This window comes from Pongo abelii, chromosome 2 (genome assembly GCF_028885655.2).
Source record: "Pongo abelii isolate AG06213 chromosome 2, NHGRI_mPonAbe1-v2.0_pri, whole genome shotgun sequence".
In the NCBI taxonomy this organism is placed as follows: domain Eukaryota; kingdom Metazoa; phylum Chordata; class Mammalia; order Primates; family Hominidae; genus Pongo; species Pongo abelii.
Window position 1 is genome coordinate 68,573,686 of NC_085928.1, and position 23,216 is coordinate 68,596,901.

At 48.4% G+C, this 23,216-nt stretch overlaps 1 protein-coding gene across 3 annotated transcripts in view; it reads right to left on the reverse strand.

The window, feature by feature from the left end:
- The window catches only part of IRAK2 (interleukin 1 receptor associated kinase 2), an 80,476-nt gene extending 64,325 nt beyond the window's left edge, over window positions 1–16,151 (reverse strand). For 2 of the 3 annotated variants that reach the window (XM_009238709.4, XM_054551738.2), the window contains exons 1-2: window positions 15,970–16,142; window positions 2,977–3,159 (exon numbers count right to left, since the gene is read on the reverse strand). In XM_009238709.4, the coding sequence (XP_009236984.4) occupies window positions 2,977–3,159; window positions 15,970–16,063 (277 nt within the window). In that variant the 5' untranslated portion in view covers window positions 16,064–16,142. Of the gene's footprint in view, window positions 1–2,976; window positions 3,160–15,969 lie in introns of all 3 variants that reach the window. The other variant, XM_002813447.6, reaches the window with a different exon arrangement.
- Window positions 16,152–23,216: the final 7,065 nt, after the last annotated feature.

Genomic DNA, 23,216 nt, shown 5'->3' on the forward strand with positions numbered 1-23,216 from the left:
GCCGCGGTCCTGTGCTGGAACATCACTCCCATTGGTAGCCAGATTGCCCCATTCCCGACCCCAGACAGGAAGGCCTGGAAAGTTGCTTGGCAGCTGAAGGGAGGAGATGTTCTCGCTGCCCCACTGGCCTCCCCGTGACTGGTGTGGTCTGCCCCACGGTGCCCCCAAAAGCCCAGCCTGGGCTGTAGCTCTAGATTTCTCCACCTGCAGGTCCACCACAGCATCCCCTGCTCTCCTGGTTTATCTCAGAGGGTGGTGCTCTCTAGGCCCCCACCCTCAGGCCTTTGCTCCCAGTCCCTCCTCCTCGAAGCCCTCAATGACTCCAGAAGACCTGAGGGACAGGCAGGTGCTGAATCTGGTCTGATGGTCCAGTCAGGTGGTTCCCAGCTCAGGAACCCCAGACAGGACAGCTCCTCCCCAGGTGTCTGGGGCTCCCACCACTGGCTCCTCAGGGCCCTTGCACATGCTGGCCCCTCTCTCCTGAGCTCTTACCCAATGCATCATGTGGCTGTCTTCTTCCTATTCCTCCAGGTTCACATCCTCACACTGGTCTTCCCTGACCCCCTGTCCTAGGAGGCTCCCCTATCTGGTCACTGTATCCTGCCTGCCCATTTCTTTACTAGTTTTCCTATGCATTAACTGTCTCCTCACAAGACTGTGCCCTCATGAGGGCAGAGGACCTGTCACTTTGCCTGTGCTGTATTCCAGAACCTAGGGCAGCACCAGGCAGGTGCTCAGTTAAGTACCTGCAGAAGACTGGCTCCCTGCCCTACACTGAGGGGGTCTCTTTGGGGATGTGAGGAGGGGTGGGGGTAACCAGACCCCCCATCCCCACTGCCTTCTGCTGAGCACCAGCTGAACATCAGGCACTTAACATTCTCCTCTTCAACTTCACAGCCACCCTTCAGGGTAGGGAGGTATTACCAGCTAAATACGTCCCCACTACACATGATCCTATTCTCTCAGAGGGTAATTTGTTAATACTAAATATCAATCAACATTTAAAATGCAAAAACCTTCAACCCAGACATTCCAATACTATAATAGAAAGCCATCCCATGGCTACACTTACATGTGTGCAAAACAGGCTCTATACATCTAAGTGTATCATGACACTATACAGAATAGAAAAATGGCCGGGCATGGTGGCTCACACCTGTAATCCCAGCACTTTGGGAGGCCAAGGTAGACAGATCACCTGAGGTTGGGAGTTTGAGACCAGCCTGGCCAACATAGTGAAACCCTGTCTCTACTAAAAATACAAAAAGTTGACTGGGCACGGTGGCTCACACCTATAATCCCAGCACTTTGGAAGGCCAAGGCGGATGGATCATTTGAGGTCAGGAGTTTGAGACCAGCTTGGCCAACACAGTGAAACCCCCTCTATACTAAAAATACAAAAATTAGCCGGGCATGGTGGTGGGTGCCTGTGGTCCCAGCTACTCAGGAAGCTGAGGCAGGAGAATCACTTGAACCCAGGAAGCAGAGGCTGCAGTGAGCCGAGATCTCACCACTGCACTCCAGCCTGGGCAACAGAGAGAGACTCCATATCAAAAAAAAAAAAAATTAGCTGGATGTGGTAGCGGGCACCTGTAATCACAGCTACTTGGGAGGCTGAGGCAGGAGAATCTCTTGAACATGGGAGGTGGAGGTTGTGGTGAGCCAAGATCGTGCCACTGCTTTCCAGCCTGGGAGACGGAGCGAAACTTCATCTCAAAAAAAAAAAAAAACTGAAAAATGCTAGAAGGAACATAAACACATCTCAATAGGGGCAAACAAATCATAGAACATCTGTCAAAGGAATACAATGTAGCTATTAGAAAGAATGTGTCAATATGAAACAGTCCTCAAGGTCTATTGCTAGGTGAAAAAAAATTCACAATACATGATGTGCTACTAGCTGTATCAAAAGGGGGTTGCAGGCAGGGTGATGTGGCTCATGCCTGCAATCCCAGTACTTTGGGAGGCCAAGGCAGGAGGATCACTTGAGACCAGGAGTTCAAGACCAGCCTCGATCTCTACAAAAAAATGAAAAATTAGTCAGGCATGGTGGCATGTGCCTATAGTCCCAATTACTCAGGAAGTTGAGGCAGGAGGACACTTGAGCCCAGGACATCAAGGCTGCAGTGAGCTTTGATCACACTACTGCTCTCCAGCCTGGGCAGCAGAGCAAGACCCTGTCTCAAAAAAAAGTTTTTTAAAAAGAGATTGCAGATATATAATACCCTTGCCCATGCAGAGAAAATTTCTAGTAAGACAAGCCAGAAATTTTTACCAATCATTACTTCTTGGGATGTAAAGTGGGGAAAGGAAGCAATATAATCATTTTTGCTGCATGCTTTTTTGAATTTTTGTTATAGCTATTGGGGTTTTTTAAATTAATTAATGTATTTATTTTTGGAAGAGATAGCCCAAATTTAAAAGGTATGAAAGAATTTACAGTAAAGTCTTCCTCCAATACTGTGTTCTCTGGCAGCCCAGTTCCTCTCCCCACAGGTAACGACTGTTACCAGTTTCTTTTCTTTTTTTTTTCTTTTGGAGACAGAGTCTCACTGTTGCCCAGGCTGGAGTGCAGTGGTGCAATCCTGGCTCACTGCAACCTCCGCCTCCCAGGTTCAAGCGATTCTCCTGCCTCAGCCTCCTGAGTAGCTGGGATTACAGGCGCAGGCCACCAAGCCCAGCTAATTTTGTATTTTTAGTAGAGACGAGTTTTCACCATGTTGGCCTGGCCAGTCTCGAACTCCTGACTTCAGGTGATCCACTCACTTCGGCCTCCCAAAGTGCTGGGATTACAGGCGTGAGCCACCGCACCTGGCCTATTACCAGTTTCTTATGTGCATGGTAAACTCACTCATTAAATTAGTTTTTTAATTAAAAGAGGAAAAAAGTATTAAGGCCAGAGAGTGCAACTCACACGGACGGAAACTGCTCAGGGGCGTGATGGGCCCCACCCAAGGAGGGCCCTGAGTTACTCACAGTTCAGGATGATCTGGGCAGCCCGGTAGAGCTCCAGGCGGCACAGGAGGTCCACAAGTTGCTGGACAGTGGCCTGCCGCATGCCCCACCACCACAGCAGCTCCCGTGTGATGCTCACGCCCTGCACCCGCTCCATGGACTTGATCTTCCGCAGCTGGGTCAGGTCTGTGATCACGTAGGAGGCTGGAAGGGAGGGAGAGGACTCTGCTTAGAGTCAGAAAGGCAGTCCCTCCAGGAGAGGTCCCCACACTAGCCACTAGCTGGGCTTTTCCAGGACATCCTCCCCAACCACCCCCTCCACACTGGAAACACCACCATTAGCTGAGGTCCACAGTGGCCCAAGTTACAACGCTGACTCTGCTGGACACCCATGGGGTCCAGTACATATGACTTAGGAGAAAGACCACGGGACAGGAGGGTCAAAGCCTTGAGCATTGGCTGCTGCTATGCCTGGGGCAGTCAATGCGCCCGTGGGAGCCTCGGTGGGTACTAGCTCTGCCTGCCTCCCCTTCTATAATGGAAGGTCCGTGTAGGCAGGGAGCTCTACCTGTTTGGTTCACTGTTACTTCCCTAGAATTGAGAATAGTTCAGAGTGGAGGTGGGGCCAAGATGAGGGTGAGTCAGGTGAGGCACCTAGGGAAGGAAAATGCAGGAGGCACTCATCTTCAGGTGACACCGCAAGACCCTGAGCATCAGCGCCTCCTTACATTTTGCCCCGGGCATCTCATTCCTCTCAGCTAAGTCCCAGTCCTGGTCAGGGGAACTCAACAAGTTTATGAGGCCAGGTGCAGCAGCTCACACCTGTAATTCCAATACTTTAGGAGACCAAGGAGAGATTGCTGGAGCTCAGGAGTTCAAGACCAGCCTGGGCAACATAGCGAGACCCTGTCTCTACAAAAAATAAACAAAGTAGGCCAGGCGTGGTGGCTCACGCCTATAATCCCAGCACTTTGGGAGGCCGAGGCAGGTGGATCACAAGGTCAGGAGATCGAGACCATCCTGGCTAACACGGTGAAACCCTGTCTCTACTAAAAATAGAAAAATTAGCTGGGCGTGGTGGTGGGCGCCTGTAGTCCCAGCTACTTGGGAGGCTGAGGCAAGAGAATGGCGTGAACCCGGGAGGCAGAGCTTGCATTGAGCCAAGATCACGCCACTGCACTCCAGCCTGGGCGACAGAGCGAGACTCCATCTCAAAAAAAAAAAAAAAAAGACCCTGTCTCTACAAAAAATAAACAAAGTAGGCGCGGTGGCTTACGCCTGTAATCCCAGCACTTTGGAAGGCCAAGGTGGGCAGATCACAAGGTCAGGGGATCGAGACCATCCTGGCTAACATGGTGAAACCTCGTCTCTACTAAAAACACAAAAAATTAGCCGGGTGTGGTGGCGTGCGCCTGTAGTCCCAGCTACTCAGGAGGCTAAGGCAGAAGAATGGCATGAACCCGGGGGGTGGAGCTTCCAATGAGCCAAGATCACGCCACTGCACTCCAGGCTGGGAGACAGAGTGAGACTCTGTCTCAAAATAAATAAATAAATAAATAAATAAATAAATAAACAAAGTAGCCAGGCATGGTGGCATGCATCTGTAGTCCTAGCTACTCAGGAGGCTGAGATGGGAGGATCACTTGAGCCCAGGAGTTGGAGGCTGCAGCAAGCCATGATGATGTCACTGCACTCCAGCCTGGGCAACACGGCAAGACCTTGTCTCCAAAAACAAACAAAAAAGAGATATGCTAAGTGAATGATTGAATGAAAACACACACACATACCACATTGTCTTCAGAGAACTGTTATAAGGATCAAGAGAGCCATGGATAAAAAAATACTTTGCCAATTCTGAAGTATGGGACAAAACTTGCAGGGAGCTACCACTAGTAACAATAAAAATAATGCATTCTTTCTTTTGGTGTTTTACCATAAAATTGACAGTTGTTCACCAAAAAAAAAAAAAAAAAAAAAAAAAAAACCATGGACAATACAGGGGGAAAAGTTACACAGCATCTCACCACCCTCCTAAGGCCATTAGGGTACTTCCCCTTTCCAAAAATCACCCCCTCTACATAGATGTGTCTTTGGATGTAGTTGTTGCCATTCTGCAGGTAAGATTTTGTATCTTTTCTTTCTTTTTTTTTTTTTTTTTTTTGAGACAGAGTCTCGCTCTGTCACCCAGGCTGGAGTGCAGTGGTGCGATCTCAGCTCACTGCAAGCTCTGCCTCCCGGGTTCAGGCCATTCTCCGGCCTCAGCCTCCCGAGTAGCTGAGACTACAGGCGCCCATCACCATGCCCGGCTAATTTTTTTTTGTATTTTTAGTAGAGACGAGGTTTCACCACATTAGCGAGGACAGTCTCGATCTCCTGACCTTGTGATCCGCCCACCTCGGCCTCCCAAAGTACTGGGATTACAGGCATGAGTGACCGTGCCCAGCCGATTTTGTATCTTTTCTTAAGAGATGGGGTCTCACTATGTTGCCCAGGCTGGTCTCGCACTCCTCGCCTCAAGCAATCTTCCCACCTCAGCCTCTTAAAGTGCTGGGATTGCAGGTGTGAGCCACCGTGCCTCACCTGAGATTCTGCATCCTGGTCTTATTTATTAACATTATACCACAGGGACTGGGCACAGTGGCTCATGCCTATAATCCTAGCACTTTGGGAGGCCGAGGCAGGTGGATCACCTGAGGTCAGGAGTTCAATACCAGCCTGGCCAACATGGTGAAACCCCGTCTCTACTAAAAATACAAAAATTAGCCAGGTGTGGTAACACACGCCTGTAATCTCCCAGCTACTTGCGAGGCTGAGGTAAGAGAAATCACTTGAACCTAGGAGGTGGAGGTTGCAGTGAGCTGAGATCGTGCCACTGCACTCCAGCCTGAGCGACAGAGACTGAGTCTCAAAAATATAAAAATTAAAAATAAATAAAAATTAAAAATTCTTTTTTTTTTTTTTTGAGACAGGGTGTCACTCTGTTGCCCAGGTGGCATGAGTGCAGTGGTGCAAACATGGATCACCACAGCCTCGGCCTCCCAGGCTCAAGCAATCCTCCCACCTCAGCCTCCCCAGCAGCTGGGACGACAGACACACCACCATTCCTGGCTAATTTTTTTTTTTTTTTTTTTTTTTTTTTTTTTTTTTTTTTTTTTTTTTTTTTGGTACAGGCGTGAACCACTGTGCCTGGCCCATAAATGGATTTTTATGACCAGTATTCCACTGAGTTTACTGAAGTGAGAAAGGCATTTTTTTAAAAACTAGGAGTAATCAGCCGGGTGCAGTGGCTCATGCCTGTAATCCCAGCACTTTGGGAGGCTGAGGTGGGCGGATCACCTAAGTTCAGGAGTTCGAGACCAGCCTGGCCAACATGGTGAAATCCCATCTCCACTAAAAATACAAAAATTAGCCAAGCGTGGTGGTGCCCACTTGTAGTCCCAGCTATGCGGAAGGCTGAGGCAGGAGAATCACTTGAACCCGGGAGGCAGAGGTTGCAGTGAGCCAAGATCGCGCCACTGCACTCCAGCCTGGGCAACAGAGCAAGACTCCATCTCAAAAAAATAAAACAAAACAAAAAAAAAAGAAAATATAAACATAGGTGGGCCGAGTAGAAGGAAAGGCAAGAGATGAAGCCCAGGACCACATAACAAAGACCCTCAAGTGAATGCCCAGCTTTGGAGTTTAGACTTGATCCTAAGAGTTACAAGGGACCACAGAAGATTTCAGAGCCAGTGAGTGCTGTGACCAGATTACACCATCCCCTACCCTTTGGACAAAATGGGCTGGTGACAGCCTCCCGCACATAGAAGGCCTCCAGGAGAAGTGCCCCATTAGGATGGAAAGTTCCTAAATTGCTATGTTAGTCACTGGAAACCCCAGGCCAGATTGCTGGTCGGTGGGAAGTGATGTCAGCTGGGTCAGGGGCTGCTTCTAGCAATACAGAGAAGAGAACGGATGGAAAAGGAAGGACCATCTCCCCCCACGAAGCACTGGTCATCCACACACACTCCCATCTTGGGAGGCAGCATGACGTAATGGGAAAACAGAAGCCCAGGGCCACCCCTGGTGGCTGGTGGCAGCAGGAACTCAGCCACAGCCTGACTCTCTGTGGGCTGAACTTTCCTTACTCGTGATGGTAATACAAGAGAAACAGGAATTAAACTCTAAGGTGCCTTCCAGCTTAGACATTTTTGTTCCATGACAGTGCCATATCTTAAGGTGTTGACCAATCAGCATTTAACCAGACTCTTTATTTATTTTATTTAGTTTTTTTCAGACAGAGTCTTGCTCTGTTGCCCAGGCTGGAGTGTAGTGGCGTGATCTCAGTTCACTGCAGCCTATGCCTCCCAGGTTCAAGCAATTCTCCTGCCTCAGCCTCCCAAGTAGCTGGGGCTACAGGGCATGTGCCACCACTCTTGGCTAATTTTTTGGTATTTTTAGTAGAGATGGAGTTTCACCATCTTGGCCAGGCTGGTATCAAACTCCTGAGCTCAAGTGATCCGCCCTCCTTGGCCTCCCAAAGAGCTGGGATCACAGGCGTCAGCCACCATACCCAGTCTCAACCAGATGCTTTAGAGTCGGGACATGATAGAGATCTTGAGGGGATGAGTCACTACCAAGGCCTTCTGCTAAATCTGCAGCTTTTTTCTCAGCATGGACAGGTAATATCTGGTCATCGTAGAACATTTGGGAAACAAGAAAATGAATGTCCCTATGATCATCCCACTTGGAGGACTCCAAGGACACCACCAGTTATATTTTGGTGTCTAATCTTCCAGACTTTTTCTACAGATACGAAAACGTGCGAAAGTCAGCAGGACAGTAGTGGTGGTTCAGAGGCCAGATATTTGGATTCGGGGCCTGGGTTCAATTCCCGTCTCTGCTGCTTACTTGCTATGTTTTTGGGGAAGGTGTTCATCTCTCCCTGAGCCTCAGTTTCCTCGTCTGTCAAACAAGGATAACAGCAGCACCTGCCTCAGAGATTGTTGCAAGGATTAGATGAGTTATATGTACAGAAGCACTCAGAACAGTGCTTGACACACAATAAACATAAGTATTAGCTGTAAGTGTTAAACTATCTACACTCTATGAAAACCTGTTTTTCATAGAGTTTAGCCAGGTGCGGTGGCTCACGCCTGTAATCCCAGCACTTTGGGAGGCTGAGGCAAGCAGATCACGAGGTCAGGAGTTTGAGACCAGCCTGGCCGACATGACGAAACCCTGTCTCTACTTTTTTTTTTTTTTTTTTTGAGACAGAGTCTCGCTCTGTTGCCCAGGCTGGAGTGCAGTGGCGCGATCTTGGCTCACCACAACCTCCACCTCCTGGGTTCAAGCGATTCTCCTACCTCAGCCTCCCGAGTAGCTGGGACTACAGGCATGCGCCACCATGCCCGGCTAATTTTTGTATTTTTGGTAGAGATGGGGTTTCACTATGTTGGCCAGGCTGGTCTCAAACTCCCGACCTCGTGATCCACCCACCTTGGCCACCCAAAGTGCTGGGATTATAGGCATGAGCCACCGTGCCTGGACTTTTTTTTTTTTTTGAGACGGAGTTTTACTCTTGTTGCCCAGGCTGGAGTGCAGTGGCACATCTCAGCTCACTGCAACCTCCACCTCCCAGGTTCAAGCAATTCTCTTGCCTCAGCCTCCCGAATAGCTGGGATTACAGGTGAGCACCATCACACCTGGCTAATTTTTTGTTTGTTTGTTTGTTTGAGACGGAGTCTCGCTCTGTCGCCCAGGCTGGAGTACAGTGGCGCGATCTCTGCTCACTGCAAGCTCTGCTTCCCAGGTTCACACCATTCTCCTGCCTCAGCCTCCTGAGTAGCTAGGACTACAGGCGCCCGCCACCATGCCCGGCTAATTTTTTTTTTTAGTAGACACGGGGTTTCACCATGTTAGCCAGGATGGTCTCGATCTCCTGACCTCATGATCTACCCACCTCAGCCTCCCAAAGTGCTAGGACTACAGGCATGAGCCACCGCGCCTGGCCAATTTTCATATTTTTAGTAGGGACAGAGTTTCACCATGTTGGCCAGGCTGGTTTCGAACTCCTGACCTCATGATCCTCCCACCTTGGCCTCCCAAAGTGCTGAGATTACAGCCGTGAGCCACCGCGCCCAGCCCATCTCTACTAAAAATGCAAAAACTAGCAGAGTGTGGTGGCGGGCGCCTGTAGTCCCAGCTACTCTGGAGGCTGAGGCAGGAGAATCACTTGAACCCAGGAGGCTGAGGTTGCAGTGAGCCGAGATTGCATCATTGGACTCCAGCCTGGGCAACAGAGTGAGACTCTGTCTCAAAAAAAAAAAAAAAAAAAAAAAGGCCGGGTGCAGTGGCTCTCACGCCTGTAATCCAAACACTTTGGGAGGCTGAGGCGGGCGGATCATGAGGCTGGTCTCAAACTCTTGGCTTCAAGAAATTTTCCCACCTCGGCCTCCCAAAGTGTTGAAATTAGAGGCGTGAGCCACTGCACCTGGCCTGAAAATGTTTTTATCCCTGATGGTTAACAGTACAAGGACTATCACTCTTGAGTTCCTGAATCCTGCAGGAGTTCATCCAAGGCAGTAGAAAACCTTGCCTATCTTCAAAGTCCTCCACAGCAGGGATGGCACAGCCTCCTGAAATGACCCATCTTAGAATCAAATGCCCACACCCCTCCCTGGGTGGGGGATAAGGAAAGCCCTAACTTGACCCTTTACAATGAGCTGAGTCTCCTAAGCCTCTCAGCAACTCTGCGAGGGTGCTTCATGGATGAGGAAACTAAAAGGCTCAGAGAGAGATAGTCACCTGCCTGATGTCACACAGCTGGGCAGGGGCAAAGCAGGGCTGTGCACAAAGGCTGGCACACGCATGAGTGAGCGAGATGGGGTGCAGTCACACACAGAAGAGCCCCTGCGCCGAGCCCCTCTGCACACACCTGAGGCTGAAGCTGTAGGAAACCCATTTTACACAGGCTCAGGCAAAGCCCAACAGAGGCAGCTACCATCAGAGACAAGAACTAGGGGTGGCCAGATTATCTGCCAACAAGTGTCGGGTCTGAAAGAGTGTGGCTGTCTGTGGCTGCGGGATCTTCTGAATCACTTTAGCGTTCCCACTACGCTCTCCCAGTACCACCATCAGCTCCGAGGGACTGTCTTCTTTCTAAGATGACCCACAGGAAGCCAAGAATTTTTAGGACTGAAGGGACAATCACAGTCACTCATTCATTCAGTGAAGAGAGAACCGGAGCACTGGGACTGGGCTGGGAGCAGTGGGCTGGGGGCACGGCTGGCTCTGATCCAATGTAGGAAATGGACTGACCAAACGCTCCAGGCCAGCTCCAATGGGTAAGAGTGGGCAGCCCGCATCCTCACCACACCAAGGCCTGGCAGCTCATCATTCACTCTGGCACCTGCCCTCTAGCCAGGCACTGTCCCAGGCTCTGGGAATACAGCAGTGAAAAACTAGACAGGTAAGGCCCCTGCCCACACGGTGCTTCCACTCCATAGGGAGAGACAGGTGGAAACAATTAAGGAACGAGGGGACATCAAAGGCTGTGAAGTGGAATGAGGGAAATGAAACACGGTGATGGGCTAGAGAGGAACAGGGGCAGGAAAGTCCTCTTGATTTCAAAGAGGTGCCACAGGAGCTTACCTGAAGGACTATGACAGACAGAATAATACCCTTGGAAAACATCCACATCCTAAGCCCCCCAAACCTGTGAATACGGTACCTTACATAGCAAAAGGGACTTTGCAGATTAGATTAAATTAAGGATTCTGAGATGAGATTATCCTGGATTCTCTGGGTCTGGCCAAGGTAATTACCAGGGTCCCTGTAAGGGGGAGGCCAGAACATCAGATTCAGAGGCGAGGTGATGGTAGAAGCAGACAGAGGTCACAGAGACAGATGTGATGACATACAACTGTGGCCTAGATGATGGAGGAAGGGGCCATAAGCCACAGGATGCTGCAGGCCTCAGGAAGCCAGTCAAGGCAAGGAGACCGACTCCCCCCTAGAGCCACCCTGAGTTAGGACTTCTGACCTCCAGAATGCTGAGATAATAAACTTGAGGTGTTACAGGCCACCAACTTTGTTGTGTTGTGGGAAGTCAGGGACCCCAAACAGGACCGGCTGAAGCCACGGCAGAAGAATATAAATTGTGAAGATTTCATGGACATTTATCAGTTCCCAAAATTAATACTTTTATAATTTCTTACGTCTGTCTTTACTGCAATCTCTGAACATAAATTGTGAAGATTTCATGGACATTTATACTCTTATAATTTCCTATGCCTGTCTTTACTTTAATCTCTTAATCCTGTCATTTTCGTAAGCTGAGGATGTATGTCACCTCAGGACCCTGTGATGATTGCATTAACTGTATAAATTGTTCGTAAAACATGTGTGTTTGAAAAATGTGAAATCTGATTGTAAAACATGGGTGTTTAAACAATATGAAATCAGGGCACCCTGAAAAAGAACAGAATAACAGTGATGTTCAGGGAACAAGGGAAGATAACCATAAGGTCTGACTGCCTGCAGGGTCGGGCAGAATAGAGCCATATTTTTCTTCTCACAGAGAGCCTATAGACGGACGTGTGAGTAGGAGAAATATCACTGAATTCTTTTCCCAGCAAGGAATATTAATAATTGATAACCCTGGGGAAGGAATGCATTCCCAGGGGTAGGTCTATAAATGGCCGCTCTTGTAATGTCTGCCTTATGCGGTTGAGATAAGGGATGAAATACGCCCTGGTCTCCTGCAGTGCCCTCAGGCTTACTAGGATTGGGAAATTCCACCCTGGCGAATTCTAGTCAGACGGGTTGTCTGCTCTCGAACCCTGTTTCCTGTTAAGATGTTTATCAAGACAATGTGTGCCCAGTGGGACATGGACCTTCATCAGTAATTCTAATTTCACCTTTGCCTTGTGATCTTTTATTGCCCTTTGAAGCATGTGATCTCTGTGACCTACTCCCTATTCGTACCCCCCTCCCCTTTTGAAATCCCTGATAAAAACTTGCTGGTTTTGTGACTCGGGGTCGCCATCACAGTCCTACCAATATGTAATGGCACCCCCAGAGGCCCACATGTAAAATTTCTCTCTTTGTACTCTTGCTCTTTATTTCTCAGACCGGCCGACACTTAGGGAAAATAGAAAAGAACCTACATTGAAATATTGGGGGCTGGTTCCCCTGATATTGTAGTAATCTATAACTGCAACAGGAGGAAACTAACAGACTAGAAAGCTAGCCCCAGGTAACACAGGGGGAAGAATGTCCCAGGCAGAGGGAACAGCACCTGCAAAGACCCTGTGTCTGGCCCAGGGAGGTCAGTGTTGCTGGAGCAGGGGAGGGACAGTGAGTGTGGAAGAAAAGGAGGTCAGAGAGGCCAGCACTGGGCAGATGTGTCAGAGCTGACATGCCTGGCAAGGTGTTCAGATCATATCCATCCCAGTGGGAAGCCTCACAGAGGTATTCTCCAAAGAAGATGTGCAAATGGCCAATAAGCACAGGAAAAGATGGTCCACAGCATTAGTCATTAGGGAAATGCAAATCAAACCACAGTAAGATGCCACTTCACACTGACTCAGGTGGCTACCATCAAAAAGGCAACAATAAGGCCGGACATGGCGCTCACACCTGTAATCCCAGCACTTTGGGAGGCCAAGGCGGGCAGATCACCTGAGGTTAGGAGTTTGAGACGAGCCTGGCCAACATGGTGAAGTCCTGTATCTACTAAGGATACAAAAATTAGTCAGGCACGGTGGTGCACACCTGTAATCTCAGCTACTTGGGAGGCTAAGGCACGAGAATCGCTTGAACCCAGGAGGCTAAGGTTGTAGCGAGCCGAGATCATGCCATTGCACTCCAGCCTCGGCGACAGAGCGAGATTCTGTCTCAAAAAAAAATTAAAAAAAGAAAAAAATAATACATGTTGACAAGGATATGGAGAAATGGTCATCCTCATACACTGGTGGTTCAGCCACTTTAGAAAACATCTGGTAGCTCCTCAAATAGTTAAACATAAAGCCAGATGTGGTGGCTCACACCTGTAATCCCAGCAATTTGGGAAGCTGACATGGGCAGATCGCTTGAGCTCCAGAGTTCAAGATCAGCCTGGGTAATATGGTGAAACCTGTCTCTACAAAAAATACAAAAGTTAGCTGGGCACAGCAGTGCACACCTGTAGTCCAGCTACTCAGGAGACAGGAAGATCGCTTGAGCCCAGGAGGTTGGGGCTGCGGTGAGCTACATTTGCACCACTGCACAAAACCTTGTATGTCAGTGTTCACAGCAGCACTATTCATAATGGCCCAAAAGTGAAAGGAACCCAATCCCCAACAACTGATAAATGAATAAAATGTAGTATATCCATACCATGGAACATTATCCTACACTAAAAAGAAACTGGCCGGGTGCAGTGGCCCACGCCTGTAATCCCAGCACTTTGGGAGGCCGAAGTAGGTGGATTACACGGTCAAGAGATTGAGACCATCCTGGCTAACACAGTGAAACCCCGTCTCTACTAAAAATACAAAAAAATTAGCCAGGCATGGTGGCAGGCACCTGTAGTCCAAGCTGCTAGGGAGGCTGAAGCAGGAGAATGGCATGAACCCGGGAGGTGGAGTTTGCAGTGAGCCGAAATTGCGCCACTGCACTCCAGCCTGGGTGACAAAGCGAGACTCCGTCTCAAAAAAAAAAAAAAAGAAACTAAGTACTGACGCATGCTACAACATGGACAAACCTTATGCTAGCTGAAACAAGTCAGTCACAGAGCACTATATATTATATGATTCCATTTATATGAAATGTCCAGAATAGGCAATGTCTAAAACTCAGGAAAACGGAAGGAGGGGATTGGAAGTTAACGGGTACAGAGTTTCTTCTTGGGGTGATTAAAATGTTCTAAGATTGATTGTGAAGGTGGATGCACAGCCCTGTGAATATACTAAATGCCACTAAATTATACTCCTTAAACAGGTGGATTGTATGGTATGTGAATATCTCAGTAAAGCTTTTTTTTTTTTTTTTTTAAAGTCATAGGTATGCCTTCTAATTGAATTTCCTAGAAACAGAAGTTGTTCTGGCATTTGTAACTGAGAGCTGGGCCAATGTGGAAAAAATGAGAGGAAGTCTCACACAAAATTTGTCCACTGCCCAGGAAACATTCAAAGTAGTGAAGCCAGGTCCAGGCACAGTGGCTCACGCCTGTAGTCCCAGCACTTTGGGAGGCCAAGGTGGGCAAATCACCTGAGGTCAGGAGTTCGAGACCAGCCTGGCCAACATAGCGAAACCCCATCTCTACTAAAAACATAAAAATTAGTGGGCATGGTGGCACATGCCTGTTATCCCAGCTACTCGGGAAGCTGAGGCAGGATAATCACTTGAATCCAAGAGGCAGAAGCTGCAGTGAGCCGAGATCACACCACTGCATTCCAGCCTGCCACAGAATGAGACTGTCTCAAAAAAATAAAAATGAAAAGAGAATATTACAACTTATGACTTATAAGAATATTTAACACTTAGGTGTCAGTGCTTTTATACAGTATTTTCATTCCTCACAACTTTATGAAGAAGCTATAATTATCATCTCCAGTTTACACACAGATTCAGAAGCTGAGGCTCAGAGAGGTTAACAAACTGGCCCAAAGTCATACAGCAAGAGCCTGGAATGCAGATCTCCACTTGGAAAGCAGAGACAACAGGCAAGCGGCCTCCCCACAGAGTCCATGGCCCTCTCCGCCAGTCATCCAACAGGCAGCAACAAACAAAACATATGGAGGCTGTCTGAGTGCCTTCCCACGGAATTATCTAGAACTGTGCACCTTGCAATAGAGTGAAAGTAAGTGCTTGTGCTTAGGCCCCATTATACACACTGAATCTATTAGGACACATCTGATCTCAAAACAGGTTGATAGTCATAAATACTGTGATCAAAAAAATGTATACTAAAAGTAAATATTTGATTTTAAAACTATAATGGTAAAGTACATTTAATCACAAATACGATAAATAAGCTGGGCGCAGTGGCTCATGCCTGTAATCCCAGCACTTTGGGAGGCCCAGGCGGGCGGATCACAAGGTCAGGAGATCCAGACCACCCTGGCTAACACGGTGAAACCCCGTCTCTACTAAAAATATAAAGTTAGCCGGGCGTGGTGGCGGGCGCCTGTAGTCCCAGCTACTCAGAAGGCTGAGGCAGGAGAATGGCGTAAACCGGGGAGGCGGAGGTTGCAATGAGCTGAGATCGCGCCACTGCACTCCAGCCTGGGCGATAGAGTGAGACTCCGTCTTAAAAAAAAAAAAAAAAAAAATAGTTCGAGACCAGCCTGGCCAACATGGTGAAACCCCGTCTCTATTGAAAATACAAAAAATTAGCCAGGGTGGTAGCGGGCGCCTGTAATCCCAGCTACTCGGGAGGCTGAGACAGGAGAATCGCTTGAATCCCAGAGGTGGAGGTTGCAGTGAACCGAGACCGTGCCATTGCACTCCAGCCTGGGCAACAATAGCGAAACTCCGTTTCTATATATATATATATATATATACATATATATATATGTTAAATAATAGATCCTTCTAATATACACTAAAACTAAACACACACACACACACACACACACACACACACACACACACCCCCCAAGGAGTGACAGCACCGTGGGTCCCTACAGGGTCGAGGCTCGCTCTTCGCAGGCTGTTGTGGGCTGGGTGAGAGGCCACCCGGGGCCGTCACCGAGCCAGCAGCGCTGACAGGAGGGCCCCCGCATCCACCGTTCTCTGGACTCAGAGCGCAGTGGCGGCGGCCCCTGCTTGTCGACAGAGCTCCCAACAGACGTCCTCAGAGACCACGCGGCACCTTCAGGTGACGGGCCGAGGTCCGCGGCGGACCCGGTCCAGGAGGCTCAGCTCGCACGCCCTCGGATCGGGACCCGCTGAACCCAGGTGCCCGAGGGAGCTTGGCGGCCGACTCCAGGCGGGATCGCTGGGGGCTCCGGTCGCCCTGGTCCCCTCCCCTCCCCGGGCAGCACTCACCGAACTCCATCCAGTCCCACTCGCTGAGCGCGTCCATGTTGCGGCACAGGTCGTCCAGCACCCAAGAGGGCAGCTGGTAGATGTAGCAGGCCATGGCACGCTACGGGGCCGGCTCCGGCGCGGGACGACTGGGTCGGACACCGCGGGCTGCGGCTTCTCTAGTCAGGGGCGGACCGGCGGGGAAGTGGGCGGGGCGGGAGGGCACCAGCGTCCCCAGCGGCCACGGGCGGCACGACGGCCCCGCCGGCTCCACCCCAGCGCCGGCCACAGGATGGGAACTGCGAGGGGAAACTGAGGCCCTGGGGGGAGAAGGCCACACGGGAATTCTGCCGCAGCGGCAGGCGGCCTTCTGACCCCACTTCCATCGGCACTACACCATGTATCATGCGCTCATCAAATACTCCATTAATTACCTACCGTATGCCAGGCAATGCCCTAGGTGTTGGTAATACCTGAATAAGAAAGCCTACAGCCGGGCGCGGTGGATCACGCCTGTAATCCCAGTACTTTGGGAGGCCGAGGCGGACGGATCACGAGGTCAGGAGTTCGAGACTAGCCTGACCAATATGGTGAAACCCCGTCTCTACTAAAAATACAAAAATTAGCCGGGCACGGTGGCGCACGCCTGTAGTCCCAGCTACCTGGGAGGCTGAGGCAGAAGAATCGCTTGAACCCTGGAGACGGAGGTTGCAGTGAGCCCAGATTGTGCCATTGTACTCCAGCCTGGGTGACAGAGTGAGACGGTGTCTCAAAAAAAAAAAAAAAAAAAAAAAAGCCTACAAAAGCCCTTGCTTTCATAAGACCTACGATCTAGGTGTGGAGAGAAGGACTAACAATAAATAATAAAAATAGTATGTTACAGAGTGTCTTAAAGGTACTAAGTACTATTGCAAAAAAAGGGAAAAAAGTTGGTTAAAGGGAATCAGGAATTCAGATTGAGCATGGGGAATATTCTATTAAATAGGGTAGTCAGGTAGACACTATAGTAGCTAATATATATATATATATATATATGTGCCAGCTACTATGTGCCAGGCACTGTTGTAGGTGCTGGGAATACCTCTGAAGAGAAGGACAAAATCCTTGTCCTGGAGGGAGACAGACAATACGCAATAAAAATAGGCAGATAAGCTATGTTGGAGAATGAAAGTAGAAGCCTGGGCAACATAGGAAGATCTTATCTCTACAAAAAACTTTTTTTTTTTGAGACGGAGTCTTGCTCTGTAGCCCAGGCTGGAGTGCAGTGGCACGATCTCGGCTCACTGCAACCTCTGCCTCCCACGTCCCGGTTCAAGCAATTCTCCTGCCTCAGTCTCCCGAGTAGCTGGGATTACAGGCACGTGCCACCATGCCCAGCTAATTTTTGTATTTTTAGTAGAGACAGGGTTTCACCGTGTTGGCCAGGATGGTCTTGAACTCCTGACCTCGTGATCTGCCTGCCTCGGCCTCCCAAAGTGCTGGGATTACAGGCGTGAGCCACTGCAGCTGGCCTCTACAAAAAATTTTAAAATGAGCCAAGCATGGTAGTGTACACCTGTAGTCCCAGCTACTCAGGAGGCTAAGGGGGTAGGATCTCTTGAACCCAGGAGTTTGAGGCTGCAGTCAGCTATGACTGCACTGCAGCCTGCGTGACAGAATGAGACCCTGTCTCTGAAAAAAAAAAAAAAACAAAGAATGAAAGTAGAGGGTGGTAAAAAGGAGTGCAAGTGGCTAATTGCATTATCTTAGATGATAACTATTACAGGGGGAAAAGCAGAGTATGGTACAGGGGACTGCAGGACAAACTGGATTATTAAATATGGTATAAGGGGCTGGGTGTGGCAGCTCCCGCCTATAACCCCAGCACTTTGGGAGGCAGAGGCAGGCAGATCACTTGAGCCCAGGAACTCGAGACCAGCCTGGGAAACAGAGCAAGACCCTGTCTCTACAAAAATTAGCCAGGCATGGTGGCATGTGCCTGTAGTCCCAGGTACTTGGGAGGCTAAGGTAGGGGGATCACTTGAGCCCAGGAGGTGGAGATTGCAGTGAGCCAAGATTGCACCACTGCACTCCAGCCTGGGTGAGAGTGAGACCCTGTCTCTAAATAAACAAAGAGGGTACAAGGAACAGAATTTATAGTGTATGTAGACACATATATATATGTGTATACACACACACACATATATACACACACACACACACACACACACATATATATATAATAGCTAGTATTTATTGAGCACTTACTATGTGTAGCCTTCACCTGGGTTACTTAATTACTCCTTACAATGACCCTCTGAGGTAGGTATGGTTATAGCCCCATTCTACAAATAAGGAAACTAAGGCACAGAGAGGTTAAATAATATGGCTAAAATCATTTGAACCTAAGCATTCTGACCCCAGGCTCTTCATCACCACTGGCTAAAGTATATTGTAGATACAGATACATTTATCTGTATCTACAATGTACTTTGCAAAAATGATCTTATGTCATTCTTACAAGCCTATACTATAGATATTATTATACCCATTTTACACAGAAGTAAATAGATTCCAAGAGGTTAGGCGAGGTCATGAAGGGCAGATAAGTAACTAGAGTAGGTACCACTGTGTAGCTGTGGCCATCAGCTATGGAGTAGCGCTGCAAAAGGAGGAAACTGAAATCAAAGTGAGAAGTCCTAGGGCCAAGTTGCAGTTCTGCCACCAAAAGGCTTTGTGACTCTGGACAACTCATTTCATTTGTCAAGACTTGTTTCCAGCATCTGTAAAGTGGGCCTCCTCATTCCTACTGCTTAGAGTTGTGAGGGGAGTGGAATAAATCAAACTATGTAGCCTATATAGAACACCTACTACAGGGCTTTCCTCGCACAGAGAATGTGTCCAAAAAATGGTAGCTGTCATTAGTGGTCTTGAAAAAGCACCCACTGGCCTTGGAGTCCTATCAAGTTTGGAGCCCTGGTTCAGCCACTCTCCGGCTCTTAGTCCTTTGAGCCAGTTCTGTTTTTCCTTTTGGAAACTGGGTCTCCTGCTGCAGCCACTTGGAAGGATTGTTATGAAGCCTAAATGGACTCCAAAATGCTCAAGATCAACTGTGAAGTGCTGAGCCCAGTAAAGGATTACTATTATGTCCTCCTTGATGTTGAAAGTGGGACATATTTCAGTGTTCTGAGACTACTTTTCAAGTGAAGTCCTGTGTTTTCAGCAGTGGCTGAAGGTGAACTTGGGAACTGTAATGATGGTTTGCGTTAGGCTGGGTGGAGAAGCATCTCCATCCCAGGCACACGGGGGCAAAAGAGAATAAAGGTCCTCTTCTTTTTCTCCTTTTCTCTTTTTGCAGAGTCCCCTACCTGCTTCTCCTTCTCTTCTGCAAGCAGCGTGTGTGTAGAGCTCCTCCCTCAGTGCCACAGGGCCTCTTCCCTGTGGTGAGGCTTTAAGACCACAGAAGTTTCACATTCAGCCTTGGTGGATCCTGGAAGGCAGAGGAGCCCCCACTGCTCTCTCTGCTGCCTCCTCAGGCCCTTCCCACAATTCCTTCTCACCCCAGCCTCAAGGCTTGGGATCTGAGTCCTAGGATTCTGTCTTCCAGAGAAGCTTGAGTCATTTTGGCCCTGAGCAGGTCATCACAGGGACACAACTCAGTTACCACTCTTTAGAATAAGTTCTTCAACGTAAGGTCTTTGCTATTACTAAGGGTTGCCCTTCACCTACCAACTCACCTAGCAGGCATTTAGCATACATTATCTGTAATCCATACAACCCTGCAAAGGTTTATTGCTTCTATTTTACAGATGAAGAAACTGAGGCTGAAGGCAATTGTAACTGGGCCAAGTTGGCCAAGTGACAGTGAGGTAGGGGGCAGTACTCGACTCCAAAGGAATGGCTGGGACATTGGACCAAATTGAGGACTAGCTAAAACAGGTGTGGTGGGAAGCACCTCGCAGAAGACACTGCCACCAGTGTACCTTGTCAGTTTACCATTGCCATGGCAACTCCCAGAAGTCACCGCCCCTTTCCTAGAATGTTCTGCATAAACTGCCCCTTAATTTGCATATAATTAAAAGTGTGTATAAATGTGACTGTAGAACTGCCTCTGAGCCACTACTCTGGGCACACTGCCTATGAGGTAGCCCTACCCTACAAGGAGCAGTACCTCTGCTGCTGCTGCACACTGCTATTTCAATAAAAGGTGCTATTTAACACCACTGGCTGGCCCTTGAATTCTTTTCTGGGTGAAGCTAACAACCCTCCCAGGCTAAACCCCAGTTTGGGGGCTTGCCTGTCCCGCATCAACAAGATGCAACCCAAGTCTGACCCAAAGCAAATGCTCTTTCTGCTGTGCTATACTGCCTCATCACAAGAAATTTCCTCTGATCTTGCAGTTAATTTCTTCCTCTGACTAGCTATTTTCCATGACCAACACCCACCAGGATCAGTTAGAAACAGTTATTGAGGCTGAGTGTAATTAGTTACACACTTATGTCATTTTCCCCTTGAAATTATAGTCAGTGGTTTGCAACCCTGGCTGCACATTAGAAACATCTGGGGTGCTTTTAAAAAGTATAAATGCCTAGCCCTACCTCCAGGGAGCCAGATTCAATTATTCTGGAGTGGGGCTCAGGCACTACTGTTTTTTAAAGCTTCCCAGATAATTCTAATATGTGCTGGCAGAGTTGAGAACCAGTCATATCAGAAAGCTAGGGCAGAGGCCAAGCATGGTGGCTCATGCCTGCAATCCCAGCACTTTGGGAGACTGACGTGGGTGGATCACTTGAGGTCAGGAGTTCGAGACCAGCCCAACCAACATGGCGGAACCCCGTTTCTACTAAAAATACAAAAAAATTAGCTGGGCGTGATGGCACGCACCTGTAATCCCAGCTACTTGGGAGGCTGAGGCAGGAGAATCGTTTGAACCCGGGAGGCGGAGGTTGCACTAAGCCAAGATCATACCACTGCACTCCAGACTGGGGGACACAGTGAGACTCCATATCAAAAAAAAAAAAAAAAAAAAATGCTGGAGCAGGAGGGAAGACTGATGAAAGGAGAATAACAAAGCTTCTCTATGCACTTTGCATATATTTTTCTTTTTTTTTTCTCTTTTTGAGACGGAGTTTTGCTCTTGTTGCCCAGGCTGGAGTGCAATGATGTGATCTTGGCTAACCGCAACCCCCGCCTGCTGGGTTCAAGCAATTCTCCTGCCTCAGCCGCCTGAGTAGCTGGGGTTACAGGCATGTGCCACCACACCCAGCTAATTTTGTATTTTGAGTAGATATGAGGTTTCTCCATGTTGGTCAGGCTGGTCTCAAACTCCTGACCTCAGGTGATCCGCCCACCTCGGCCTCCCAAAGTGCTGGGATTACAGGCGTGAGCCACCGCGCCCGGCTATATTTTTTTTTAAACAAAAATATCTTTATTGGTTTCTCTGATAGCATGTGATATTTGTCAAAGACAGAAAGAGAGAAAACAAACAGCTTCCCATAACCTCATCCCTGAGGAATCACCATTATTGTTTGGAGTATATACTCCTTTTACATGTTTTTAGTCCTATACAAAATGAATTTTTTTTTTTTTTTTTGAGATGGAGTCTCACTCTGTCACCAGGCTGGAGTGCAGTGGCGAAATCTCGGCTCACTGTAACCTCCGCCTACCAGGTTCAAGTGATTCTCCTGCCTTAGCCTCCCAAGTAGCTGGGACTACAGGCGCATGCCACCACACCTGGCTAGTTTTTTGTATTTTTAGTAGAGACGGGGTTTCACCATGTTGGCCAGGATGGTCTCGATCCCTTGACCTCGTGTTCTGCCCACCTCGGCCTTCCAAAATGCTGAGATTACAGGCATGAACCACCGTGACTGGCCAATTTTTTAAACATATTTTCTTTTTTGCAGACACTATGGTGAAAAAAAAATTTTTAACATTTAATTTTCTGTATTTTTTTCAATTAATAGCTTTTCATGTCACTATATGAGCATAGTACTATTTCCCTTTTAATGGCTTATTTAGGAACACCATACTATACGTGGCCAAACTCCTATCAGTATACTTTTATTTCCAGTATTGTGCTATTCTAAATAATACTGCAACAAACTTCATATACATACATCTATTCACACTTGTTTTTTCTTTCTTAAGGTAAATTCCTAAAACTAGATTTTCTGGAGCAAAGATGAACATCTAAAATCGTGATGGGCTGGGCGCCATGGCTCATCCCTGTAATCCAAACACTTTGGGAGGCCAAGGAGAGAGGACTGCCTGAGCCCAGGAGCCCAGCCTGGACAACATAGTGAGACCCCATCTCTATTAAAAAATGGCTGGGTGTAGTGGCTCACACCTGTAATCCCAGCATTTTGGAAGGCTGAGGCAGGCGGATCACCTGAGGTCAGGAGTTCAAGACCAGCCTGACCAACATGGAGAAATCCTATCTCTAATAAAAATACAAAATTAGCTGGGCGTGGTGGTGCATGCCTGTAATCCCAGCTACTCGGGAGGCTGAGGTAGGAGAATCACTTGAACCCAGAGGCGGAGGTTGCAGTGAGCCGAGATCGTGCCATTGTACTCCAGCCTGGGCGACAAGAGCAAAACTCCATCTCAAAAAAAAAGAAAAAGAGGCCAGGTGCGGTGGCTCACGCCTGTAATCCCAACACTTTGGGAGGTTGAGGCGGGCAGATCACGAGGTCAGGAGATCAAGACCATCCTGGCTAACACGATGAAACCCCGCCTCTACTAAAAAATACAAAAAAATTAGCCGGGCGTGGTGGCGGGCGCCTGTAGTCCCAGCTACTCAGGAGGCTGAGGCAGGAGAATGGCGTGAACCTGGGAGGCAGAGCTTGAAGTGAGCTGAGATCACGCCACTGCACTCCAGCCTGGGTGACAAAGCGAGACACTGTCTCAAAAAAAAAAAAAAAAAAAAGAAAGAAAGAAAAAAAAGCACAAACAAACAAAAAAACAGAAACAAACAAAAAAAATTTAAGAAAAACAAAGGCCAGGTGTGGTGGTGCATGCCTATCTATATAATCTCAGCACTTTGGGAGGCCAAGGCGGGAGGACTGCCTGAGCCCAGGTGTTCAAGACCAGCCTGGGCAACATGACAAGACCCTGTCTCTATTATAATTTAAAAAATAAAATTTTCAGCCAGGTGTGGTGGCTCATGCCTATAATCCCAGCACTTTGTGAGGCCAAGGCGAGCAGATCACTTGAAGTCAGGAGTTCGAGACCAGCCTGGCCAACATGGTGAAACCCTGTCTCTACCAAAAATATTAAAAATTAGACAGGCA